We start from the raw sequence: 24079 nt of genomic DNA, 5'->3' as shown, positions 1-24079 counted from the left end.
CGGTGAGACCTTGCCCCCGGCCCCACCAAAAAAAAAACAAATAAATACAAGGAGTAAGTAGGGAAATAGATTGAATCGGAATTAAGAAATAACATACAATTGCAACGTATGAGCTTTATTTTGTCCCTAATTCAGCCAGCAAACGTTAAAAACCCTTTATGAGATAATAGATGAATTTGAACAGACTGGATATATTATTAAGCAGCACTGTCAGTTTTTTAGGTGAGAGAGGGTAATTATTTTTTCGTGACTTCTTTTGACTATTCCAGCTGAAGGTGTAGAATAAAATGGGATGTCTGGACCCACTTCAGAATGGCTCCAGGAGACGGGGAGAGTGCGATTCCGCAGGAGCAGGACTGGCCACAAACTGGCAGCTCTTTAAGCTGGCCCACGAGTACGTGGGGGCAGGGGTCGTTCCTCGTTACATTCTCCTCTTTCCCTTTTTTTTTTTTTTTGAGATGAAGTCTCGCTCTATCGCCCAGGCTGGAGTGCAATGGCACAATCTTGGCTCACTGCAGCCTCCGCCCCGTGGCTTCAAGCGATTCTCCTGCCTCAGCCTCCTGAGTAGCTGGGATTACAGGACTACGCCACCACGACCGACTAATTTTTTGTATTTTTGTGGAGACGGGGTTTCACCATGTTGGCCAGGCTGGTCTCCAACTCCTAACCTCAAGTGATCCACCCGCTTAGGCCTCCCAAAGTGCTGGGATTACACGTGTGAGCTACCTTGCCCGGCCTCTTTCCCTTTTATAAGTTTGAAAGATCCCAGACCAAGAAGTTGAAAGCACAAGGCGGTGAGGCACTATGCGCACGGAGAGCGACCTCCCCAGCCAGCGGCTGCAGGTGCATCCCGGAAGCGGGCAGAGGGGCCTCAGGCTCTCTCCCGCCAGGGCGGAGGGCCCCATCCCCTTTCCCAGCGCCCCCGGGGTGGCTGGTGGTTCAATGACCTAGCTTGAGCCACGCACCAACCAGGAGCGACAGCAGGGACAGCAGCGGTGAACAACCCATGCTGGCATCAGGACTGGCACGCCACGCCACGCACAACCACGGCCCCGCTGCTCATCCGCCCTCACGCACCATGGTGGCAGTCGCCTCCTCCACACATGCGCATGCTGCTCCACCACCGCCCCTCACCCAACAGTTCCAACAGTTCGGCGGGGGAAACTGACGGACGCGAAGGGTAGGACTGGCCATACCACCTGCAGGGCCGCCCAGAGAAGTAAGGAAAAGCACGTTGAGGGTCCCTAGAGGCCCCTTCACTACTTCTTGAACGGTTGGACAGTTTTCATTCCCTTTAAGATTGCTTCTGTGTGTCAAACCATTCCAAGACCACAAAGGTGGTTTCAACTTAACATTTATTTGCACACTCCAGGTCACTGCTGAGCCCCCAAAACACACAGCCTAGTAACACCAACTTCACCTTCAAGGACCACAGAGATAGACCAACTATATAAATCTTGTGGAAACATAGTAATTTGGGTGAGAAAACTATGACGCTAGAGGCTTTGGGATGAATATTTTGCATAAGCAAAAGTTCAGAAGCTTGAAAATATAGTCAGCCTACAAATCTCAAATTTCTCCTGATAACTGTAGCCCTTAGCCACCATGCCTTCCAGCTCTCTCAACTCCCTTGCCTCTAGTTTATTCCTCTTCCCATTTCCTACAACTTTGTAGGGGGAGCATTTTAGCAAAGCTATTTCTAAAGCGTGAAAAGTCCAACTGATCAATAAATTTACTCAGAAATTTAACAGGGGATGCTTCCAAAATTTTAAATTACTTAAGCGTTATTTATATTAGCATAAAAATTTTAAAACCAAATGCTTAACAATAGGGTACTGTTGAATAATTTAACACACGTCCACATAAAATTAAACCATTAAAATCTGCTTTTTCAAGGAGTATTTAATAAGGTAGGTAATACATGCTTATCTAACATGGAATTCTATGTCACTGCTGCTAAAGCAAAACATCCTGTTTACTGGGTGAAAGGCCTGCTTTATGTGTGTACACTTCAGTGCAATTTTAAAAAAATACTGTAATTATAATTTCAGAACTTCCAAATTTCAATAGATGCCAGTGTTCTCTCCTTTTTTCATATGGGAAAATTCCCTTGAAACTCATTTGAAGCTTGAACAAAAATTCCACAGCTGTATTCTTCAGGATCACTTTGCACAGTCTTCAAGACTCAGATACAGAGGAAGCTTCAATTCAACCTTTCAGAGAAGACATTCCAGCTTGCATGATCTCATCAACCAAGAGAATGTTGGTGGCAATCAGTGCTGAAAGGGGGACAAAAATTAGATGGCTCAGATGATTAGGAGCCCTAATTCGACTCAACTTCCCACTTCCAACTAAGCTGCACACGTTAACATCCAGTTAAATTTCCCCCTTCCCCTATACACATCAGAGGGCTAGTTCGGTTTCCATACTTTCAGCTGATTACATTATTCATGGGGGAAAATGAGCAACTAAACAGAAAACACTAAATGAAAAGAGTATGATGATTCTCTAACAGTTTAGTTTTCATTTTCCCAAACTTACCAGGAGTGAAGAAGCTGTTTCTTTACACAATGGTTATCCCATAACGCCTGCTTCTGCTGCTACCACGGGCTCACCTAAAAGGCAACCAAAGTAAGTTCAGTCAATAAGAACCAACAATATTGTGTGTGGCTTTATCACTGATGACTCATTTCCGCCAGTATTAACTATGAGAATTCAAAGCTTCCCTGTTAGCCCAATTTTCTACTCTAAACCATGACCCCTGTCCACAATATTTGAGGAGTGTCTGACTTCTACTTAGAAGACCTGAACACCCCTCTCTTCTTCTGGATACATTTCTGTTTACCCATACTAAAGTACACACTGCAACTATAATCTGGCTAAAATAGACTGATCATTTCTCTCATTCCAGAAATCTCTTTTATTAAATAATAATGTTGACAACAATAGGTCTTGCACATACTGCATGGATGTACCTGTTATCTGTCTCCTACTTTGTACTTAATTTGTGTTGTTTTGTTACAGGGGCCTAAGATCAGGGCTGTCACCATTTCATTAGATTTCTAGATCCCCTTTTCTGGCATTATTTGCTATCTTTAGCTGTTTTTCACCCATGAATATAATCACCCAATCTATTTTCTTATCATAGTACTTGATTAAAAACTGAGTAAGGTGGCCGAGTGCGGTGCCTGACACCTGTAATCCCAGCACTTTGGGAGGCTGAGGCGGGCGGATCATGAGGTCAGGAGATCGAGACCATCCTGGCTAACACAGTGAAACCCCATCTCAACTAAAAATACAAAAAATTAGCCAGGCGTGGTGGCGGGTGCCTGTAGTCCCACCTACTCGGGAGGCTGAGGCAGGAGAATGTCGTGAACCTGGGAGGCGGCAGTGAGCTGAGATCTTGCCACTGCACTCCAGCCTGGGCAAAAGAGCAAGACTCTGTCAAAAAAAAAAAAAAAAAGAAAGAACAGAGTAAGTCAAATGCAATATGAAAATCCTTCAACATTAATCTGAACCATCTACCACCACTCAACATCTCCAACAAAACTATACCAAAATTACTCAGTCTACTCTACTCCCTTAATTATTATACCTAGTCATTCCATTTTTATTAATATCCTATTTTATCCCATTTTAGAATCCAGAGTTCCCTAATAGTACTGGTGTCAAATCACAAAGCAAAAAGTTTTTTTTTTTGGTCCCCGTTTTGAATCTTTCCTGGCTTCAACTCACATGTACTACATCTAGTTTTCCCTCTACAGACAGTTGCATTCTCTTACCTATGTTCAGGTCCACACCCACGAGCTGACCTGATTCTGAATGTTCTGCTTAAATTTTAACTAATGTTTCTTGAAGGTCAAAACCAGAATTCTGAGCAAGAACCTAAAGTAAACAAATTTAATTCTTGAGAAAACAGGAAGAATTGGTATTTAAAAAAAAAAAAAAAAAAAAAAAAAAAAAAAAGGCCAGGCACAGTTGCTCACAGCTGTAATCCCAGCACTCTGGGAGGCTGAGGCGGGTGGATCACAAGGTCAAGAGATCGAGACTATCCTGGCCAACATGGTGAAACGCTGTTTCTACTACAAATACAAAAAATTAACTGGGCATTGTGGCACATGCCTGTAGTCCCAGCTACTCAGGAGGCTGAGGCAGGAGAACTGCTTAAACCTGGGAGGGGGAGGTGGAGGTTGCCGTGAGCCGAGATCACACCACTGCACTCCAGCCTGGGCGACAGAGACTCCATCTCCAAAAAAAAATAAAAAAAAGCAAAAGAAAATCTCGGCTGGATGCAGTGGCTCACGCCTGTAATCCCAGCACTCTGGGAGGCCAAGGCAGGTGGATCACCTGAGGCCAGGAGTACGAGACCAGTCTGGCCAACATGGTGAAACCCCATCTCTACTAAAAATACAAAAGAAACCTAGCCGGGTGTGGTGGCAGGCACCTGTAATCCCAGCTACTGGGGAGGCTGAGGTTGCAGTGGGCCAAGATCACACCATTGCACTCCAGCCTGGACAACAAGAGCAAAACTCTCCAAATTCTTAAAAAGAAAAAAAAAAAGAAAATCTCATTGCATGAAGACAGAACATTTATGTTCCCTTCAGAGAATAACCAGACACAAGTTACTGATCAACTCTCTCATCTACCCCAAACCCAGCAGCAATACACCAGTCATAAACTATACTTCAAAATTAGTATATAATCAAAAACAATGATATCAGTTTAAAACCAAAACAAAAAGCAAGTGTGTACTCAAGTATAACCCCTAATACTGCAAATATTAAGCTACAGGTTCTCTCTTGCCATCTGAAATGTCAGCTATGCAGGCCTCCCAGAGAAACCAAATACATTTGGATGTTCTAGAGTCAGGAAGAAAACTGATCAAACCTGTTTATCCAAAATCCGTATTATGAATAAAGCCTACATTATCAAAAAGGTTTGATCAGCTGAATCTTTTGGAAGATTGACTGTTTAAGGCATACACACCTTGGGAATAACGAGCGACGCATCAACAAATGCCTGGACTCCAAGCTGTGCCTTGTCCTTTACACGGAGCTTATATTTAATCAGGGCTTCTGCCATTGCCACTTCCACGGCACCAGCACCTGGAACAATACAGCCTGTTGGACGGGGGAAAAAGCAAAATGCTAAGAAAACTGTAGAACTAATTATGAATAACAAAATATACATATGAAAGCCATTAATTTCTTACAAATTCACTATGACCACATCAATTTAAGTACTGCTTTTGAAAGCCACAATACAAGCGACTAACATCAAATAGGAGAATGGTCCAACCAGAATGGCTTCACTGGCCACTGGCAGCTCTTTCAACAGATCAGTATTAGTTCATTTATTTGTATTCACCTTTAATAATGATATGCTATGAAAAACCTTAGCATACCATCAGTCATTCTAAAGGGAAGACTGCTTTTGCATGGTGTCTGGCTGTGTAAACTACTGATAAAAGAACACAGTATTCAGCCATGCTTTTCAGACCAGCAAAACAATTTAATAGAATTGAAATATGGTGAGGATCTTACCATCATCAATAGCACTTTTGACAGCCCTCAAGCCATCCCCTACTGCATCTTTGATCTAAGTGTGGGCTTATTTGGTCCTTTGATCAATAATGTGACAGAACGAGGGTTGTTACACTTCTCAATAAAGGTGAACTTCTCCCTTTGTGTAGAATAAACATGATTTTCAAAAACAGGATTTGTGCAAAGAGAGAAGAGGGACTTACAGAGAATGACAAGCAGCATATTAATAAGGAACAAATTCGATCGCATCAAACCAAATTATCTTTTTGAAAAATCACATATAAATGGCTTCCCATTACTACACATAAATCTTCAAAATGTATATAAACAAAAATCTGATCCTGAATTTCAATTAATTTTTCTGCTAAAGACTTCATGAACAAGGCACAGTGACTCATGCCTATAATCTCAGCACTTTGGGAGGCTGAGGGTGAAGGACAGCCTGAGCCCAAGAGTTTAAGACCAGCCTGGGCAACACAATACGACCCTGTTTCTATAAAAATTACAAAAAAAAATTAGCCAGGCATGGTAGCACATGTCTGTGGCCCCATTTGCTCAGGAGCCTGAAGCAGGAGGATCACTTGAGCCCAGGAAGATGAGGCTGCAGTGAGCTGTGATCACACCACTGCACTCCAGCCCGGGCAGGAGTGAGAATCCATCTCAAACAAACAAAACAAAAATAATTCATGAGCTAAAAAGTTCTATTACCCTCAAGAAGAAAATACACTTACCAATGTATACTCATATACAAGTCCTGCATGTCCCAAGCAATCAGGACTTAGGTCCTCAAAAGAATTCAGGGCCACCCCACCACAAGCAAGAGTCAGCCTGAAATAGCATTTTAAGGGAAATGAATAAGCAATGTTACCAGTGAAGTTCAAAGAGAAGACCGGTAATTTCTAGAAAGGAATTTTTCAGAATTACACACAAAATTACATTTTAAAATGTACTTTAACCTAAGCCTTTTCATTTGCCATCAACCAGCTGAAAACCAGTCTTTTAACCCTCCATTTAAACCACTCTCCCCAAGTCAGCAAATGAAATCTAAAGATGGACAAGAGCTGTTTATTGGCCAGGCATGGTGGCTCACGCCTGTAATCCCAACACTTTGGGAGGCTGAGGTGGGTGGATCACTTGAGGCCAGAAGTTTGAGACCAGCCTAGCCAACATGGCAAAACCCCATCTCTACCAAAAAAGCAAAAAGAAAATGAAACAATTCAACGGGCATGGTGGCAGACACCCGTAATCCTAGTTACTCGGGAGGCTGAGGCACGAGAATCCTAAGAACCCAGGAAGTGGAAGTTGCAATGAACCACGATCATGCCACTGTACAACAGAGCAAGACTGTCTCAAAAAAATAATAAAGTATTTTTAAAAAAACTTTCATTGTGGTGACCTCTTTGGGAGAAAGTATACTGAATTCAGAAACAAAAAGTAAAATAATGTTTACAAGGGCATGGGGGGAATGAGAAACAGGGAGTAACTATTTAATGGGTATACAGTTTCAGTTTGTGATGATAAAAAAAATCCTAGACATGGACAGTGCTGACAGGTGCAAAATAATGTGAATATAGTTAATGCCAATTAATTGTACAGTTGAAAAACTCAAAGATAAAGTATAAAGAAAAACAAGTAATCCCAATTCATTTGCAAAATAAGTAAAAGTCAAATTACTCGGATAAATCTGCTACTCATACCTCTCCATATTCCTCCTTTTAGCTCTGTGAAAAGCGACTATGCCTTCTTTTGAAAGAGCATCTAAGGAAAAGGGGTCAATTCCCTATAATAAAAATAAAAATTAGTTTCAACATCTTTCACCTTAAAAGTAAAAAGGATGATACATACTATTTAGTTTATACACTGGATTTTCATTCTCACCTTTTGATTAATAAATCCTTTATCTAAATCACCACAGACTTTCCTTTTCAGTTCTATTATTTGTTTTAACTCTATCTTCAGTGAATTTTCTTTCAGCTTTTATGAGTTTTTCTCTCTTCTGCACTCTTGTAAAAAAAAAGCCAGAATTCACTTCTCTATTAAGAAGAAAAAAAAAAAAGTTACAGAAAGCAGGGAAACATTTATTTTTTGAGAAAATAGCTTCTGAAACTGGATTAGTCCTAAGATTTAACAAACAGCTCACTGAGCTCCAATCCTGCCCCTTGCACATCTTCAGAGGCTGTTTCCTATAACTCTCCCAAACCAATTTGAGGATTATTGTCCTTACAGTGGGAAACGAAGTTGCACAAAAAAGTAATTCACCTAAAACACGAAGCTCCTCCATTTCACCGTTAAGGGGCTATAAACTTAAGTTTTTTCATATTCTAATGACATGTTACAAGTGAGGATGTATGCATCCTCCACCCTTTCCTTCCTGTCAAGACGCTATGCTCTGTGGTCCAAAACAAGCCCTCTGATTAAGCTGTTGAAACACACACAGAATTATGGTTATTGATTTCCCGATGGGTATATGTTAAACACTGAACTGAGAAGGCATTGATAATTTTCATGCAGTCAGCGTTGTTTCTTGAATTACTTGAAGATCCTATGCTGTACAGAAAAGTCTGCAGAGATAATCTCCCTGGTAGGCTGTCAAACTATGATGACATCTTTTAAAAACATGTTTTCTGCCAAGTGCCTGTAATGCCAGCACTTGGGGAGGCAGAGGTGAGAGGACACCTTAATCCCAGGAATTCAAAACCAGGCTAGGCAACATAAGGAGACTCCATTCTCCACAAAAAGAAAGGAAAAATGAACATACACATGTTTTCTAACTAAGTCTTTGGAAAAAAAAATTTTTTTAATTCCTTTACTGCTTCTCATTATGCTTTGTACCTAGCAATTCAATAAACGCCAAATGACTGATGTTGTTCACTTTTCAGAATAATTCTACCCATAAATACAACATAATATTCACCTTATTTCAGGAAAAAATATTACTAAAAGTAAAAACAATCTTCACCTAGCAATTTATCCAACTTATATCTTCAGGTAAATATACAATATTCTATATCCAAATATATTAAAAATTTTGCCAACAATATATATTGTACAAAGCACCCCTAAATTTCAAAACACACTTAATTAGTATTTTTCTTTTTTTGAGATGGAGTTTTGCTCTTATCACTCAGGCTGGAGTGCAATGGTGTGGTCTTGGCTCACTGCAACCTCCACCTCCCAGTTTCAAGCGATTCTCCTGCCTCAGCCTCCCAAGTAGCTGAGATTACATGTACCCGCCACCATGCCCGGCTAATTTTTGTAATTTTAGTAGAGACGGGGTTTCTCCATGTTGGCCAGGCTGGTCTCGAACTCCTGACCTCAGGTGATCTACCCACCTCGGCTTCCCAAAGTGCTGGGATTACATGCCTGAGCCACCACGCCCAACTATTAGTATTTCATAGTCTTCTACCACCTACCTTGTATCAGTTTCAGATTTATGTTTCTTGTCAATGATCACAAAATCATGAAGAGATCAATAGGTTCATCTTTTCTTTTAATGGCCAAAATGGAGCCCACTACAGCCTGCAACAGGAGAAGGATAACCATTAAGTAAATTCAATTTGCAGTAGCAGAACATGTTGCTTTTCAGAAGGCTAAAGTGAACAGTTTCTTCATTTTACAATTTCTACACTGATTTTTTTTTTCTATAAGCAGATAGAATACATTATATATGAACAGCTGTTACATTTCTGAAATCTCAATCTGTAATTCCCAAACATTAACATTCCTTAACATTAACATTCCTCCTGGTGTTTCATTAACTGGAAGCTTTCTAATAACAAAATCTCCACTTTATAAACCTTTTAATGAAAGCTCCAGTTTTACTTTTAAAACCTGCTTAGGTATACTATTACTTAAATTTCCTCATTTTACTTTTTAGAGACACAGATTAGGTATCACTACCACAAAAATGAACCTACATAGCACCTTGTGATTGAACTTGGTAATTATATTCATGTTTCTACTATCAGAGATTTTCATATAGGTGTACCATACCAGACACAGACAAAATTTAATACATACCTCTGTTAAGACATCTGCAAGTTCAGCATGAACTTTAGTACAAAGAGATGCCCTGGCCACATCTTTAAGTGTTTCCTTGTCCATCTCTCTGCTTACTTTGACTTCTTCCAAAAAATGAAGGGCCTTTTCCTTCACAGCTTCAAATCCTTCAGTAATTATTCTGGGATGAAGGGCCTACAATAAACACACAATAACACTTGCATCTTCAATTAGGTGCAACTATAGTTCATGATAAAGTTCAGATAATTCTTGGAGAGATATTCTGATCATCACACCTTTGAACACGAGGTAATATAATGTGCTGGCTTTCTGAATACATTTAAAAGGATAAATATTCCTTTCAATGCAGAGGAGAGGAGCAGGCAATGCTCTAGCACAGGGTCAAAGCCAAGGGAACTATAAAGCACACTTGGGTGTTCACTGTGCAAACCACTCCGAATCGTGTCAAAATCGACACTGTGTCCCAACAACTCACAGATGGTAGCATTATTCTATCTTTTCTATAGGTAATCTCAAACTAATTCACATCATTTACTAATAAAAATAAATAAAGACTGTCTGCTCTCTTTTACCAGAAAATTCTGACAATAGATTCGTACTCACTGAGGTTTGTTTTAAACCTTGGAACTAGTCAGGGCTAAAAAAGTGGAATTTATCCAAATGTAAGCTTTTGGTTGTCTTTTTCCTAACAAATAAATATGCCTAGTCCTAAACATCCCATTTTAAAATCTCAATTATTAATCTAAAGACAGATACAAATCACATAGGCAATTCAACTTGATTACACAATTATTTTCAGGCCAAAAAAGGTTCCATAACCTGTCCAAGGTCACAATTAATTTGTTTTAGACCAGGACAAAGACCCAGATTTAAGCCCCCTAATTCTACTGCATGGCCTCCGCTAGTATTAACACATCAATTTGTATAAGTATCTGACACATCCTATATACAATAAAATATTACAGAAACAAAAGTGTGCCGGGCGTGATGGCTCACACCTTTAATCCCAGCACTTTGGGAGGCCAAGACGGATGGATCACCTGAGGTCAGGAGTTGAGACCAGCCTGACCAACGTGGAGAAACCCCGTCTCTACGAAAAATACAAAATTAGCCGGGTGTGGTGGCACATGCCTGTAATCCCAGCTACTCAGGAGGCTGAGGCTGGGAATTGCTTTAACCCAAGAGACGGACATTACAGTGAGCCAAGATGCCATTGCACTCTAGCCTGGGCAAGAAGAGTGAAACCCCATCTCAAAAAAACAAAACAAAAAAAAGTTGTGCATACTTCAGAAATGTAGAGATCTGCCTGTTTCGGCAGCTCTCCAATGATTAGGACATTGGAAGTCGTACCATCACCAATTATATCATCCTGGGCTGTTGCTACCTTTGCTATTAAGGAAGCTGTTGGGTGTTGAATTTGCTGAAAGTAGAAAAAGAATGAATCACTTAAAACATATGAAGCAGTCTAAATATACCACAAACAGAATGCATGAAGGGCCTCTTTAAGTGCTATCTACTTGCAAAAGCTACCCAAGTATTTGGCTACAAATTACTAAGATTAAAAAGTCACAATTAGCTATCATGCGCATGCAATTGTAATGATCGAAACATTTTCATGTGTAATTTATTTCCCAGGTTATCTCTACTTTACAGATGAGGAAGCTTGAGGCTCAGTAAAAGTTTACTCAAGATGACAGCTAACAGTTAACAGTAACAGATAATTTTACACCCTTGCCTCTTTAGGCAAGTGTAGGGCTCTAGTGAGAATAAGCCAGGTATCTCCTAAAATGAAAGCTCAGCAGCCTCCACTGTTACTCTGCAATGGCCAAATAATTTAAAAGGAAAGGTCAGGTGTGTTAGCTCATGCCTGTAATCCCAGCACTTTGGGAGGCCACAGCAGATGGATCCCTTGAACTCAGGAATTCGAAACCAGCCTGGGCTACATGGCAAAATCCTGTCTTAAAAAAAAAAAAAAAAGCGGAAAAAAATTGTATTTTAGAGGTAAAATGACATGTCTGCAGCTTACCTTCAAATGATTCAGAGGAAAAATAGAAAAGAAATGGAGCAACATGTAAACAATTGGTGAATCTAGGTAAAGGGCACATACAATATAATTATTATTTTCGTAGGTTTGTAATTTTTTCAAAGAAAACTGAAAAACAGACTTCTGGAGATTGGAGAGAGGTTCCAGTGGGAGGGGACTTCTGAGGTGGTGGCAACAATTTATTCCTTAACTACAATGGCGGTTGTGTGTGTCCACTTTATAATTATTTCCTAAACTGTAAATGTTCTATGTGCTTCTCACCTATGCTGTATTTCTCACACACTAAAACCCAAATAAATTTTTTTTTTTTTTTTTTTTGGTGACAGTCTCACTCTGTTGCCTAGGCTGGAGAGTGCAGTAGCACAATCTTGGCTCACTGAAACCTCAGCCTCCCAGGTTCAAGCGATTTATTCTCCTGCCTCAGCCTCTGGAGTAGCTGGGACTACAGGCGTACAGAACCATGCCTGGCTAATTTTTGTATTTTCAGTAGAGACGGAGTTTCACCATGTTGGCCAGGGATCGTGAACTCCTGGCCTCAAGTGATCCACCTACCTCGGCCTTCCAAAGTGCTGAGATTACAAGAATGAGCCACCGCACCTGGCCCCCAAACAATTCTGACGTCAAGTTTAACTATGGCTCCACTTTTCTGCTAACGCGGGCCACTACTGAACCCACTAAAAACAACACCTCCTAGATTAGCAAGTCTTTACTTGTGGGGAAAAGAAAGAGAGATCAGCCTGATACTGTGTCTATATAGAAGGAAGTAGACATAAGAGACTCCATTTAGTTCTGTATTTGAGATGCTGTTAATCTGTGACCCTACCCCCAACCTTGTCCTTGCAAGAGACATGTGCTGTGATGACTTAAGGTTAAAAGGATTTTGGGCGGTGCAGAATGTGCTTTGTTAAACAAGTGCCTAAAGGCTGCTTATGGTTAAAGGTCATCACCATTCTCTTTAATCTAGAGAAAAAGAAAAACATTTGTCTTCTGCCCGTCCCTGGGTGATGAGCACAGCACCGGTGATGGTAAAGATAATTGTGAAAACCGCCTTTAGGAATAAGGTGGGGCTTGCTGGAGCAATACTGCTAAAAGGTTTATGGAGAGGTTCGCATATACATCTCAAAGCACAGCACCGGTGATGGTAAAGATAATTGTGAATAAATACTAAGGGAACTCAGAGGCCGGTGCCGGTGTGGGTCCTCTGTAAGCACAGCACCGGTCCCCTGGGCCCCGCTTTTCCTTCTCTACACTTTGTCTCTGTGTCTTATTCCTTTTCTCAAGTCTTTCGTCCCACCTAACGAGAAGCACCCACAGGTGTGGAGGGGCAGACCACCCCTTCATCTGGCGACCAACGTGGAGGCGCTTTTCTCTAAGGTGAAGGTACGCTAGAGCGTGGTCATTGAGGACAAGTCGACGAGAGACTCCCGAGTACGTCTACAGTCAGCCTTGCGGTAAGCTTGTGCGCTCGGAAGAACCTAGGGTAACAATGGGGCAAACTAAAAGTAAATATGCCTCTTATCGCAGCTTTATAAAAATTCTCTTAAAAAGAGGGGGAGTTAAAGTGTCTACCAAAAATCTAAATACACTCTTTCAAACAATAGAACAGTTTTGTCCATGGTTTCCAGAACAGGGAACTTTAGATCTAAAAGATTGGGAAAAAATTGGCAAAGAATTAAAACAAGCAAGTAGGGAAGGTAAAATCATTCCATTTACAGTATGGAATGATTGGGTCATTATTAAAGTAGCTTTAGAACCGCTGCAAACAGAAGAAGATAGCGTTCCAGTTTCCGATGTCCCTAAAAGCTGTGCAGTAGATTGTGAAAAAGAGGCAGGGATAAAGTCCCAGAAAAGAAAAGAAAGTTCACACTGTAAATGTGTAGCAGAGCCGGTAATGGCTCGGTCAACGCAAAATGTTGACAATAATCAATTACAGGAGGTAATATATCCTGAAACGTTAAAATTAGAGGAAAAAGATCCAGAATTGACAGAGCCATCAGAGTCTAAACCACGAGGGCCAACTCCTCTTACAACAGCTCAGATGCCTGCAACCTTAGAACCTCAAATGCAGGTTAAACAAGTACAGACTCCAAAAAAAGATCAAGTAGGAAAAGATAGAGTCTCTGTCACGGCAATGCCAATCCAAATACAGTGTCCACAATATCAGCAGGTAGAAAGTAAGATCCAGCCGCCTGTAGCCTATCAATACTGGCCGCCAGCTGAACTGCAGTATCGGCAGCCTCCAGAAAATCTATATGGACAGCCAGGAGCATTTCCAGTGCCACAGGGCAGGGTGCCATATCCTCAGCCGCCCACCATGAGACTTAATCCTACAGCACCGCCTAGTACACAGGGTAGTGCAATACATAAAATTATTGATGAGGCAAGAAAACAGGGAGATATTGAGGCGTGGCAATTCCCAGTAATATTAGAAGCAAGACCACCTGGAGAAGGGGCCCAAGAGGGAGAGCCTCCTGTAGCTGAAGCCAGATATCAGTTCTTTTCTATAAAAATGCTAAAAGAGATGAAAGAAGGAGTAAAACAGTATGGACCCAACTCTCCTTACATGAGAACATTGTTAGATTCCATTGCTCATGGACATAGACTCATTCCTTATGATTGGGAGATTCTGGCAAAATCATCACTCTCACCCTCTCAATTTTTACAATTTAAGACTTGGTGGATTGATGGGGCACAAGTACAGGTCCGAAGAAATAGGACTGCCAATCCTCCAATTAACATAGATGCAGATCAACTATTAGGAATAGGTCAAAATTGGAGCACTGTTGACCAACAAGCAATAATGCCAAATGAGGCCATTGAGCAAATCAGGGCTATCTGCCTTAGGGCCTGGGAGAAAATCCAAGACCCAGGAACCGCCTGCCCTTCCTTTAATACAATAAGACAAGGCTCTAAAGAGCCATACCCTGATTTTGTAGCAAGACTTTCAAGATGCTGCTCAAAAGTCAATTACCGATGAGAATGCCCGTAAAGTCATAGTGGAGTTGATGGCATATGAAAACGCCAATCCGGATTGTCAATCAGCCATTAAGCCATTAAAAGGAAGGGTTCCCGCAGGATCAGATGTAATCTCAGAGTATGTTAAAGCATGCGATGGAATTGGAGGAGCTATGCATAAAGCTATGCTTATGGCTCAGGCAATCACAGGAGTTGCTTTAGGAGGACAAGTGAAAACATTTGGGGGAAAATGTTATAATTGTGGTCAAATTGGTCATCTAAAAAAGAATTGCCTAGTCACAAATAAGCCAAATGTAACTACTCAAGCTACTACAACAACAGAAAAAGGGCCACCTGGCCTATGTCCAAGATGTAAAAAGGGAAAACATTGGGGTAATCAATGTCGTTCCAAATTTGATAAAAATGGGCAACCACTGTCGGGAAACGAGAGGAGGGGCCAGCCTCAGGCCCCGCAACAAACTGGGGCATTCCAAATTCAACCCTTTGTTCCTCAGGGTTTTCAGGAACAACAACCCCCACTGTCGCAAGTGTCTCAGGGATTAAGCCAGTTATCACAATACAGCAATTAACCCCCGCCACAAGTGGCAGTGCAGCAGATTTGTGTACTTTACAAGCAGTCTCTCTGCTTCCAGGGGAGCCTCCACAAAAAATCCCCACAGGGGTATACGGCCCATTGCCTGAGGGGACTGTAGGACTAATCTTAGGAAGATCAAGTTTAAATCTAAAAGGAGTTCAAATTCATACTGGTGTGGTTAATTCAGACTATGAAGGCGAAATTCAATTGGTTATTAGTTCCTCGATTCCTTGGAGTGCCAGTCCAGGAGACAGGATCGCTCAATTATTACTCCTACCTTATATTAAAATTGCAAACAGTGAGATAAAAAGAACAGGAGGGTTCGGAAGCACTGATCTGGCAGGAAAGCCTGCATACTGGGCAAGTCTGGTCTCTGACAGCAGACCTGTGTGTAAGGTCATTATTCAAGGAAAACAGTTTGAAGGGTTGGTAGACACAGGAGCAGATATCTCTGTAATTGCTTTAAATCAGTGGCCAAAAAATTGGCCTAAACAAAAGGCTGTAACAAGACTTGTCGGCGTAGGCACAGCTTCAGAAGTGTATGAAAGTACAATGATTTTACATTGTTTAGGGCCAGATAATCAAGAAAGTACTGTTCAGCCAATGATTACTTCAATTCCTGTTAATCTATGGGGTCGAGATTTGTTACAACAATGGGGTGCAGAAATCATTATGCCCGCTCCATTATACAGCCCCATGAGTCAAAAAATCATGACTAAGATGGGATATATACCAGGGAAAGGATTAGGAAAAAATGAAAATGGCATTAAAGTCCCAATTGAGACTAAGAAAAATCTACAAAGAAAAGGAATAGGGTATCCTTTTTAGGGGCGGCCACTGTAGAGCCTCCTAAACCCATTCCATTAACTTGGAAAGCAGAAAAACCAGTATGGGTAAATCAGTGGCCGCTACCAAAGCAAAAACTGGAGGCTTTACACTTATTAGCAAAGGAACGATTAGAAAAGGGACACATTGAGCCTTCATTCTCACCCTGGAATTCTCCTGTATTTGTAATTCAGAAAAAGTCAGGCAAATGGCGTATGTTAATGGACTTAAGAGCCATAAACGCTGTAATTCAACCCATGGGGCCTCTCCAACCTGGATTGCCCTCTCCGGCCATGATCCCAAAAGACTGGCCTTTAATTATAATTGATCTTAAGGATTGCTTTTTTACCATTCCTCTGGCAGAGCAAGATTGTGAAAAATTTGCCTTTACTATACCAGCCATAAATAATAAAGAACCAGCCACCAGGTTTCAGTGGAAAGTATTACCTCAGGGAATGCTTAATAGTCCAACTATTTGTCAAACTTTCGTAGGCCAAGTCCTTCAACCAGTTAGAGACAAATTTTCAGATTGTTATATCATTCACTATATTGATGATATTTTATGTGCTGCAGAAACAAGAGACAAATTAATTGACTGTTACACATTTCTGCAAGCAGAGGTTGCCAACGCAGGATTAACAATAGCATCTGATAAGATCCAAACCTCTGATCCTTTTCATTATTTGGGGATGCAAATAGAAAATAGAAAAATTAAGCCACAAAAAATAGAAATAAGAAAAGACACGTTAAAAACACTAAATGATTTTCAAAAATTGTTAGGCGATATTAATTGGATTCGGCCAACTCTAGGCATTCCTACCTATGCCATGTCAAATTTGTTCTCTATCCTAAGAGGAGATCCAGACTTAAATAGTAAAAGAATATTAACCCCAGAGGCAACAAAAGAAATTAAATTAGTGGAAGAAAAAATTCAGTCAGCGCAAATAAATAGAATAGATTCTTTAGCTCCACTCCAACTTTTAATTTTTGCCACTGCACATTCTCCAACAGGCATCATTGTTCAAAATACTGATCTTGTGGAGTGGTCATTCCTTCCTCACAGTACAATTAAGACTTTTACATTGTACTTGGACCAAATAGCTACATTAATTAGTCAGACAAGATTACGAATAATAAAATTGTGTGGTAACGACCCAGACAAAATAGTTGTTCCTTTAACCAAGGAACAAGTTAAACAAGCCTTTATCAATTCTGGTACATGGCAAATTGGCCTTGCTGATTTTGTGGGAATTATTGATAATCATTACCCAAAAACAAAAATCTTCCAGTTTTTAAAATTGACTACTTGGATCTTAACCTAAAATTACCAGACATGAACCTTTAGAAAATGCTCTGACAGTATTTACTGACGGTTCCAGCAATGGAAAAGCGGCTTACACAAGGCCAAAGGAGCAAGTAATCAAAACTGAATATCAATCAGCTCAGAGGGCAGAGTTGATTGCAGTCATTACAGTGTTAGAAGATTTTAATCAACCTGTTAATATTATATCAGATTCTGCATATGTAGTACAGGCTACAAAGGATGTTGAGACAGCTCTAATTAAATATAGCATGGATGATCAGTTAAACCAGCTGTTCAATTTGTTACAACAAACTGTAAGAAAAAGGAATTTCCCATTTTATATTACTCATATTCGAGCACATACTAATGTACCAGGACCTTTAACTGAAGCAAATAAAAAAGCTGACTTACTGGTATCCTCTGCATTCATAAAAGCACAAGAACTTCATGCTTTGACTCATGTAAATGCAGCAGGGTTAAAAAACAAATTTGATGTCATGTGGAAACAGGCAAAAAATATTGTACAACATTGTACCCAGTGTCAAGTACTACACCTGCCCACCCAAGAGGCAGGAGTTAATCCCAGAGGTCTGTGTCCTAACGCCTTATGGCAAATGGATGTTACCTATGTACCTTCATTTGGAAAATTATCATATGTTCATGTAACAGTTGATACTTATTCACATTTCATATGGGCAACATGCCAGACAGGAGAAAGTACTTCCCATGTTAAAAAACATTTATTATCTTGTTTTGCTGTGATGGGAGTTCCAGAAAAAATTAAAACTGACAATGGACCAGGTTATTGTAGTAAAGCTTTCCAAAAATTCTTAAATCAGTGGAATATTACACATACAACAGGAATTCCTTATAATTCCCAAGGACAGGCCATAGTTGAAAGAACTAATAGAACACTCAAAACTCAGTTAGTTAAACAAAAAAAAGGGGGAGACAGTAAGGAGTGTACCTCTCCTCAGATGCAGCTTAATCTAGCACTCTATACTTTAAATTTTTTAAACATTTATAGAGATCAGACTACTACTTCTGCAGAACAACATCTTACGGGTAAAAAGAACAGTCCACATGAAGGAAAACTGATTTGGTGGAAAGACAACAAAAATAGGACATGGGAGATAGGGAAGGTAATAACCTGGGGAAGAGGTTTTGCTTGTGTTTCACCAGGAGAAAATCAGCTTCCTGTTTGGATACCCACTAGACATTTGAAGTTCTACAATGAACCCATCGGAGATGCAAAGGAAAGCGCCTCCACGGAGACGGAAACACCGCAATCAGGCACCATTGACTCGCAGGATGAATCAAGTGGTGATATTAGAAAAACAGATGAAGTCACCACGCACCAAGAAGGCGGAGCTGCCAACCTGGGCACAGTTAAAGAAGCTGACACTGTTAGCTAGAAAAAGCCTAGCTAGCACAAAGGTGACACAAACCTCAGAAAAAATGCTGTTTGCAGCTTTAATGGTTGTATCAACGGTGGTAAGTCTCCCCATGCCTGCAGGAGCAGCTGCAGCTAATTATACCTACTGGGCCTATGTGCCTTTCCCGCCCTTAATTCGGGCAGTCACTTGGATGGATAATCCCATTGAAGTATATGTTAATAATAGTGTGTGGGTAGCTGGTCCCACAGATGATCGTTGCCCTGCAAAACCGGAGGAAGAAGGAATGATGATAAATATTTCCATTGGGTATCGTTATCCTCCTATATGTCTCGGGAGAGCACCAGGATGTTTAATGCCTGCTATCCAAAATTGGTTGGTAGAAGTACCTACTCTCAATCCCACCAGTAGATTTACTTATCATATGGTAAGCGGTATGTCACTCAAACCACAGGTAAACTATTTACAAGACTTCTCTTATCAAAGATCATTAATATTTAGGCCAAAAGGAAGACCTTGCCCCAAGGAGATTTCCATAAAAACAAAAGATTTAGTTTGGGAAGAATGTGTGGCCGATAGTGCCGTGATTTTACAAAACAACACATTTGGAACTGTTATAGATTGGGCACCTCGAGGTCAATTCTACCACGATTGCACAGGACAAACTCAATTCTGTCCCAATGCACTAGTGAGTCCAACTGTTGATAGTGACTTAATAAAAAATTTAGACAAACATAGGTACAAGAAATTTCAGTCTTTCTACCCTTGGAAATGGGGAGAAAAGGGAACCTCTACTCCAAGACCAAAAATAATAAGTCCGGTTTTTGGTCCTGAACATCCAGAATTATGGAGGCTTACTGCGGCTACATACCACCTTAGAATTTGGTCTGGGAACCAAACTATAGAAACGAGATTATAAAACATTTTACTCTATCAACCTAAATTCCAGTCTAACAGTTCCTTTACTAAGTTGTGTAAAACCCCCTTATATGTTAGTCATAGGAAATGTAGTTATTAAACCAGACTCCCAAACTATAACATGTGAAAATTGCAGATTGTTTACTTGCATTGATTCGACTTTTGATTGGCAGCACCGTATTCTGCTTGTGAGAGCAAGAGAAGGCGTGTGGATCCCTGTGTCCATGGATCGACCATGGGAGGCCTCGCCATCCATTCATATTTTGACTGAAGTATTAAAAGGCATTTTAAATAGATCCAAAAGATTCATTTTTACTTTAATTGCAGTGATTATGGGATTGATTGCAGTCACAGCTACAGCCGCTGTGGCAGGAGTCGCATTGCACTCTTCTGTTCAGACAGTAAGCTTTGTTGACAATTGGCAAAAGAATTCCACAAGGTTGTGGAATTCACAATCTGGTATCGATCAAAAATTGGCTAATCAAATTAATGACCTTAGACAAACTGTCATTTGGATGGGAGATAGGCTCATGAGCTTGGAACATCGTTTCCAGTTACAGTGTGACTGGAATACGTCAGATTTTTGTATTACACCCCAAGTTTATAATGAGTCTAGACATCACTGGGACATGGTAAGACGCCATTTACAGGGAAGAGAAGATAATCTCACTTTAGACATTTCTAAATTAAAAGAACAAATTTTTGAAGCCTCTCAGAGTCACTTAAATATTGTGCCTGGAGCTGAGGCGTTAGATCAAGTGGCAAAAAATCTTTATGGATTAAACCCCACGACTTGGATTCAGTCTATTGGAAACTCTACTGCAGTAAATTTTGGAATTATGTGTCTCTGTTTGATCGGTTTGTTTTTAGTGTGCCGGACCAGTCGAAGAATCCTGCGCCAAAATCGAGAGAACGAACAAGCCTTCATCGCCATGGCACATTTATATAGAAGAAAAGGGAGGGAGAATGTTGCGGGAAGTCAGGGACCTTGAACTGAGGGACTGGCTGAAGCCACAGCAGAAAAGCATAAAATGTGAAGATTTCATGGACATTTTATTAGTTTTCCAAACTTTATACTTTTGTAATATCTTATGTCTTTACTTTAATCTTTTAATCCCATCATCTTCTTTGTAAGCTGAGGAGGATATATGTCACCTCAGGACCCTGTGATGATTGCCTTAACTACACAAATTGTAGAGGACGTGTGTTTGAACAATACGAAAACTGGGCATCTTGAAAAAAAAGAACGAGATAACAGTGGTGTTCAGGAAACAAGGGAGGTAACCTTAAACTGGCCGCCGGTGAGCCGGACGGAACAGAGCCATATCTTTTCTCCTTTTGCACACAAATAGGAGAGATATCGCTGAATTCTTTTTTTCAGCAAGGAATATCCCTGAGAAAGAGAATGCGCTCTGAGGGTAGGCCTATAAACGACCCCCTTGGAGGCGTGCTGCCTTTTACGGTTGAAGCCGAAGGGATGAAATAAGCCCCGGCCTCCTGTAGTGCTCCCAGGCTTATTAGGATGAGGAAATTCCCACCTAATAAATTTTGGCCAGTCAGGTTGTCTGCTCTCAAACCCTATTTCCTGATAAAATGTTATCAATGATTATGCGTGCCCAAAAATTTCGTTGGCAATTTTAATTTCAATTTTAACACCAACCTGTGAACTCATCCTGCCTCCACTTGCTTTGTGATATTCTATTACCTTGTGAAGTATGTAATCTCTGTATCATGATGACAATGGTAGTCTTGTTGAAAAGAAAAGGGGGAAATGTGGGGAAAAGAAAGAGATCAGCCTGATACTGTGTCTATACAGAAGGAAGTAGACATAAGAGACTCCATTTAGTTCTGTATTTGAGATGCTGTTAATCTGTGACCCTACCCCCAACCTTGTCCTTGCAAGAGACATGTGCTGTGATGACTTAAGGTTAAAAGGATTTTGGGCGGTGCAGAATGTGCTTTGTTAAACAAGTGCCTAAAGGCTGCTTATGGTTAAAGGTCATCACCATTCTCTTTAATCTAGAGAAAAAGAAAAACATTTGTCTTCTGCCCGTCCCTGGGTGATGAGCACAGCACCGGTGATGGTAAAGATAATTGTGAAAACCGCCTTTAGGAATAAGGTGGGGCTTGCTGGAGCAATACTGCTAAAAGGTTTATGGAGAGGTTCGCATATACATCTCAAAGCACAGCACCGGTGATGGTAAAGATAATTGTGAATAAATACTAAGGGAACTCAAGAGGCCAGTGCCGGTGTGGGTCCTCTGTAAGCACAGCACCGGTCCCCTGGGCCCCGCTTTTCCTTCTCTACACTTTGTCTCTGTGTCTTATTCCTTTTCTCAAGTCTTTCGTCCCACCTAACGAGAAGCACCCACAGGTGTGGAGGGGCAGACCACCCCTTCATTTACTAAAGATATTTCATCTGGATGTTGATAGCATGGTATACTACCAGCAAAACCCTAATTATTCTGAACTCAAATCAGCAGGAAATCATTTCCTTTTCTTGGATTTGAACTGCTAAGTTTTGGGAATTTAGGGATGAGTAAAACGCATACTCCCTTCAGTAATTTCATATTCTCCATCCCTAAGACTTTAAAAATGTTAAAGCAAAGAGATTTCTCTCCCCTCCAGTTGGAGATGGAGATGAGACATAACAGAGAAATTGCTGTTTTAAAAAGAGAAAAACTGGCTGGATGCGGTGGCTCATGCCTGGTAATCCCAGCACTTTGGGAGGCTGACTCAGGCAGATCACCTGAAGTCATGAGTTCAAGACTGGCCTGGCCAACACGGTGAAATACCATCTCTACAAAAAACACAAAAATTAGCTGGGCATGGTGGAGCAAGCCTGTAATCCCAGCTACTTGGGAGGCTGAGACAGGAGAATCACTTGAACCCAGGAGGCAGAGGTTGCAGTGAACCCCTGGACTCCAGGCTGGGCAACGGAGTGAGACTCTGTCTTTAAAAAAAAAAAAAAAAAACCATAAAGAGAAAAACCATCCTCATGCATTTTGCCCATGTGATTGTATCAACCACCCTTAATTTTTCAAATTTTATTATAATTAATGTACAATTACAGTCCTTTAGCCCAGACTGTGAATGGCAAAAAAGCAGGGATTCAAAGACAGGGCTGTCAGACTCCAGGCACAGTCAGTAGTATTACTGTCACTATTACATGTCACTTCTGAATGTTCTCCTACCTTGAGAATGGACATTGCAAATCTTTCTACAAAGCAAAATTTCTACAGAAAATCAAGACATTTCTGACCTAGCAGAGCACCTCTCACCATTTTGTGAAGCAGCACACTGTGCAGGACCATGCCCGGCTAATTTTTTTATTTTTAGTAGAGATCGAGTTTCACCATGTTGGCCAGGGCTGATCGTCAACTCTTGTGTCTTTAGTAAGCTTGATGTCTCCAGCGCCAGAAACAAGACTGTTTAAGGGACAGAAATGAATCAGATTGTGACAAAAACGAAATTAAATTAAAACGAAAACTAAATTAAAAAGTCCCATTAGAAAACGGGCTTTTCTAGCGGGGTGCGGTGGCTCACGCCTGTAATCCCAGCACTTTAGGAGGCCGAGGCGTGGATCACGAGGTCAGGATATCGCGACCATCCTGGCTAACATGGTGAAACCCCGTCTCTACTAAAAATACAAAATAAATAAATAAATAAAGCAAGCTGGGCGTGGTGGCGGGCGCCTGTAGTCCCAGCTACTCGGGAGACTGAGGTAGGAGAAAGACATGAACCCGGGAGGCGGAGCTTGCAGCGAGCCGAGATCGCGCCACTGCACTCCAGCCTGCGTGATAGAGCGAGACTCCGTCTCAAAAAAAAAAAAAAAAAAAAAAAAGCAAAACCAAAAAGGACTTTTCCCAGATCTTAGGGAGCCGGGGATATGGAGCTAGTTATCAATGACAACTAAATTAAAAAGTCCCATTAGAAAACTGGCTTTTCCCCGATCTTAGGGAGCTGAGAATATGGAGCTAGTTATCTCCCACAGGCTGGAGGACAGGTGTAGTGCCCACCCCGTCCCCGCAGAGATTGTGCAGAGCCCTCAGGGTGTCTGGAAGCCCAAGAAGGCGGGGAACGCCGCACACTAGAGCCTCTTTTTTCTCCATGGAGACGGCACGACGCAGGAAGAAATGGCCGCGATGGTGGGGCTTAGCAGGGAACAGGACCTGCCCGGGAGGACGCGAGGAGGGGTGGCTGCGGAGCCCCGAGGCAGCGGGCTCCCGTCCGCGGTCCTGGGCCCGCCAGGTGCGCAGAGGCGCGCAGTGCCAGCCCAGCCCTCCTGCCAGCCCCGCCTTACATCTTTATGGTCCCTTTGCGCCCCAGGTTGGTCCTCAGCACGTCCTGCAGACCACCTCGGGCCACCTTGGCCTTGGGGTTCACGGTCTTCGCCGCCGCCATAGCTGCTCCAGAGGAGAAAGAGAAAGCGATGCAGCGCGCGGAGAGCCCAGAGCCGGCGCGCCGTGGCCCGGAGGCTCT

General features: G+C 41.5%; 1 protein-coding gene, 2 non-coding genes and 2 pseudogenes across 3 annotated transcripts; 2 read left to right on the top strand and 3 right to left on the bottom strand.

Moving 5' to 3' along the window:
• The window catches only part of LOC129490705 (nuclear protein 2-like), a 6740-nt pseudogene extending 5272 nt beyond the window's left edge, over window positions 1-1468 (top strand).
• On the bottom strand, window positions 1339-24079 carry LOC129490704 (T-complex protein 1 subunit zeta-like; annotated as a pseudogene).
• LOC129490893 (small nucleolar RNA SNORA15) lies at window positions 5356-5490 on the bottom strand. The gene has a single exon (XR_008660366.1). It is a non-coding gene; the product is annotated as a small nucleolar RNA SNORA15 (small nucleolar RNA).
• Window positions 9858-9991, bottom strand: LOC129490903 (small nucleolar RNA SNORA22). The gene has a single exon (XR_008660374.1). It is a non-coding gene; the product is annotated as a small nucleolar RNA SNORA22 (small nucleolar RNA).
• On the top strand, window positions 18440-19711 carry LOC134731336 (endogenous retrovirus group K member 5 Env polyprotein-like). Its single transcript, XM_063608923.1, is given in 2 exon segments — window positions 18440-19544; window positions 19546-19711. Coding segments are annotated over 2 exon segments (1065 nt in total). The 5' UTR covers window positions 18440-18518; the 3' UTR covers window positions 19585-19711.

Source organism: Symphalangus syndactylus, chromosome 9, assembly GCF_028878055.3.
Source record: "Symphalangus syndactylus isolate Jambi chromosome 9, NHGRI_mSymSyn1-v2.1_pri, whole genome shotgun sequence".
Taxonomy (NCBI): Eukaryota; Metazoa; Chordata; class Mammalia; order Primates; family Hylobatidae; genus Symphalangus; species Symphalangus syndactylus.
This window is presented reverse-complemented; position numbering and strand designations above follow the sequence as displayed.